Raw genomic sequence first — 3,147 nt, forward strand, 5'->3', positions numbered from 1 at the left:
ATGACGCCCGGGGCTAGGGCGCCATGCTAGATAGCATGACGCCCGGAGCTAGGGCGCCATGCTAGATAGCATGACGCCCCGGGCTAGGGCGTCATGCTATTTGGCATAGTGCCCTAGGCCGGGGCGCCATGCTACATGTCGCTACCATGGCGCCCTTACCCAGGGTGTCATGCTCTCTAGCATGGCGCCCTAGCCTCGGGCGTCATGCAAAAGAGGGCCATTTCATGAAATATTTCCAGATTGGGGTCATTTTGTGTCAAAGTTTCAGATAAGGGCCAGATTTGTTCATTTTCACGGAATTATTTCAGTTTGTCTTGTACTCCAAGTTAGTCATGTACTCTCATATATATGTCCGCGAGGTTCAAGCAATAAAACAGCAATTACACCGATCCCTCTCTATTTCCTATAACACTATCTATGGAGAGACCAGTTATGTGCTCATTGAGTTGGTATCCTCTTGATGCTTCATTTTAACTCGTAAAATCCATCCTTTATATATAAAAAAGGCCAAGATTATTCAGGAGGCAAGGACGCCAAAGAGGAGAAAGCAAGAGCATGAGACGACTGGAAGGATGAAAACTCACGCGGGGCAGGCAACAAGATAATCACTCTCTGCTGCTAAGTTGTGATCTATTGATACAGTACTGAAGACACCACGTGATAACGATGTTCATGTATACTATTGTATGGTAACACTTCTTTCTCTCTAAAAAATAAAATAAAAATGGTAACACTTCTGTTATTTCCCTTGTCATGTTTGCTGATCATGACTGACATTCATAGTACAATATATTACTCTGCCAGCGAGGCCGCGGGTTCTCTTGCCCTCCGATCGCCACTCCGGCGACAGATGGGTGGGGAACCCCGGCTCTCTGCCTCGGCTGTAGTTAGGGTTAAGTTTAATGCGTCTCATGGCGATGTTTGGATGGCGGTGACGCTCGTGTTTGGAATAAAATTTCCACGATCTCAGCCCCATCTCGATGACATCCTCAGTGGTGAAATTGAGGGATCTGTGGGAACCATATTCCATCGTTTTCTTGGTGCGATGGATTTGGCGGTGTTTATTGTGTCTATGGAAGATCTCATCTCGTGTGGTGTCGCCTTTGTTTGGGTGAAGATAAAGGTCCAAGAACAAGGTTGGAGGCTAGTGGGTGGCGGTTCCGGTGTTCTAGCTCGACGACATCGACGGTATGCAACGGATCTGGGTTTCGAGAAGCACGAGGATGATCCCCGGTTGACGCGCCACAACGATAATGGCCTTGCCGGTGGTAGGCCTCTTCTTCGGCTCACAAAGTCCTCATGGACGATGGTGCTTCTTCGTTTCCGAAGACGACAAGTGGTGAAGATGACGGTTGCAAAAATCTTCTTCAATTAAGTTTTCTTGCATATGTTCTCGGGCATATGTTTTTTCTCTTTCTTTCTCGTGATTTTCACGATTTCGTTTGTAATTTGACATTTGTTTAATGGTATGCGAAATCTCTCTCTCAAAAGAAAAAGACAAATGTTGTGCAAGTTGTGCTTATTAATATAGCATCTGTCGTCCTGGACCCACTAGTTCTGATCTGCGGTTGCCGGTGTCAACGCCAACCCCGATCCTCTGAACTTGCTCTCGCTGATCTCATCGATCCTTCTGGCCATCTCCTGCGTCAGGTGGTTCTTCCAGTCGCCAACGACGCCGCGCCGGAAGAATATGTTGTTCGCCACTGAGTTCTCGGTCATGTCCGTCTTCCCGGAGCGGTTCACCTCCAGTCCCGCCAGGCTCTCCATGGCGCATGCCTCCACGATCTCCCTGTCCACCCTGGCTTCCCGCTCCTCTGACGTGAACGGGCGCCCGAGAAACGCAGCGAGGCGCCTCAGCTGGCCGAGCGTGTCGGCGGCGAGCTCCTCGTAGGTCAGGAAGAGAACCTGCTCCGGCCTCTCCACATGCCAGCGCCAGTAGCCCAGCACGTGCTCCCAGAAAGGCCCGAACAGCGAGACGCCGTCGCAGAACTGCTGGAGCGCCTCGTCGAGGTCCCACGGCGACGGCGCGAACCGGTTCCAGAAGTGCCAGAGCGACACGAAGCAGTCCTTGGGGTCCCGGCACAGGTACACCACCTTGCAGCCGGAGGCGGCCACGGACTCCGGCAGCGACCGGGACGGGATGTGCGTCATCAGGAGCCGCGGCGCAGGGAGGGAGCTCAGGTCTGGGATCCGGCCGTTGGCGAAAACCTGGAACTCGAGGAAAGGGATGAGCTGGTGGGGGCTGTGGGCTGCGAGCGGCGCGAGTGCTGGCCCGTCCGCGGTGCGGCGGAGGGTCGCAAACAGGAGCGCCTTGAGCCAGGTGGTGCCGGACTTGGGGAAGGTGGCGAGGAAGACGTCGGTGTCGCGCGCCTTGAGGTGCCGCTTGATGACCATGGCGTTCACGACGGCCGGCGTGAACGCGTACCAGCCGTCTGGGTGGTGGGTGTACGGGCGGCCGATGCCGCTGGGCACCGTCGGGTTGGTAGACACGACCTCTAGGAGCTGGTCATAGATTTCTTTGTGGGACGCTGCCTCGTCGTCGGCTTTGGGTGCAAAGGTGGAGGAGGATTGTGGAGAGGACGCCATGAAATTTGTGTGATTCGTGAAGGCCCGTTTGTGCAGCGCTCCACTTTCTGCAACGAGAATGCCCAGATATTTCCTGCTTATAAAGATCTTGTGTTATTGTCGTTCCTTCGCTTGTTTTCTAATATCTCCTCTCTCATCAATTATAATTGGCGGGACTCCTTCTACCGTTGTGTTTGTCTCGCGTCATCCAACCACCACCTCCTACCGTTTCCCCACCATTATTCCCGTTTGTGCCAACTATAAAAAACTATTTAAGATAGTCTAGATTTTTCCTTTGAGTATATATAAAAGGTAATGTTTGTAGCGAGCGAACCGGCCGAAACTTCGGCCGGTCGAGCACGAGCTGTCGATTTAAGTGGTATCGAACGATGGATGTCGGCCCACACTTTTCCCTTGTCCTTATCTTCAACGCCCTCTTAACAATTCTCCATCACATGCCTCTTCTTCTTTCTCCCGCACGGTGCATCACGCTCCATCATCTCCAATGCACGAGCTCTCACATCCCCCCTGCCAAGACGCGGCTCCCTTGCCAAGATGTGGCCGGCGTGCGCAGTCGGCGTC

At 53.0% G+C, this 3,147-nt stretch overlaps 1 protein-coding gene across 1 annotated transcript; it reads right to left on the reverse strand.

Moving 5' to 3' along the window:
• Positions 1 to 1,516: 1,516 nt before the first annotated feature.
• LOC123066022 (cytosolic sulfotransferase 12-like) lies at positions 1,517 to 2,599 on the reverse strand. The gene has a single exon (XM_044489190.1). The coding sequence runs from the start codon at positions 2,584 to 2,586 to the stop codon at positions 1,552 to 1,554; it is 1,035 nt and encodes a 344-aa protein (XP_044345125.1). The 5' UTR covers positions 2,587 to 2,599; the 3' UTR covers positions 1,517 to 1,551.
• Between the last annotated feature and the right edge of the window lie 548 nt (positions 2,600 to 3,147).

This window comes from Triticum aestivum, chromosome 3B (genome assembly GCF_018294505.1).
Source record: "Triticum aestivum cultivar Chinese Spring chromosome 3B, IWGSC CS RefSeq v2.1, whole genome shotgun sequence".
NCBI classification, from domain to species: domain Eukaryota; kingdom Viridiplantae; phylum Streptophyta; class Magnoliopsida; order Poales; family Poaceae; genus Triticum; species Triticum aestivum.

Excerpts from the sequence above, each read along its gene's own strand:
- LOC123066022 (XM_044489190.1), bottom strand. The coding sequence starts at position 2,586 with ATGGCGTCCTCTCCACAATCCTCCTCCACCTTTGCACCCAAAGCCGAC.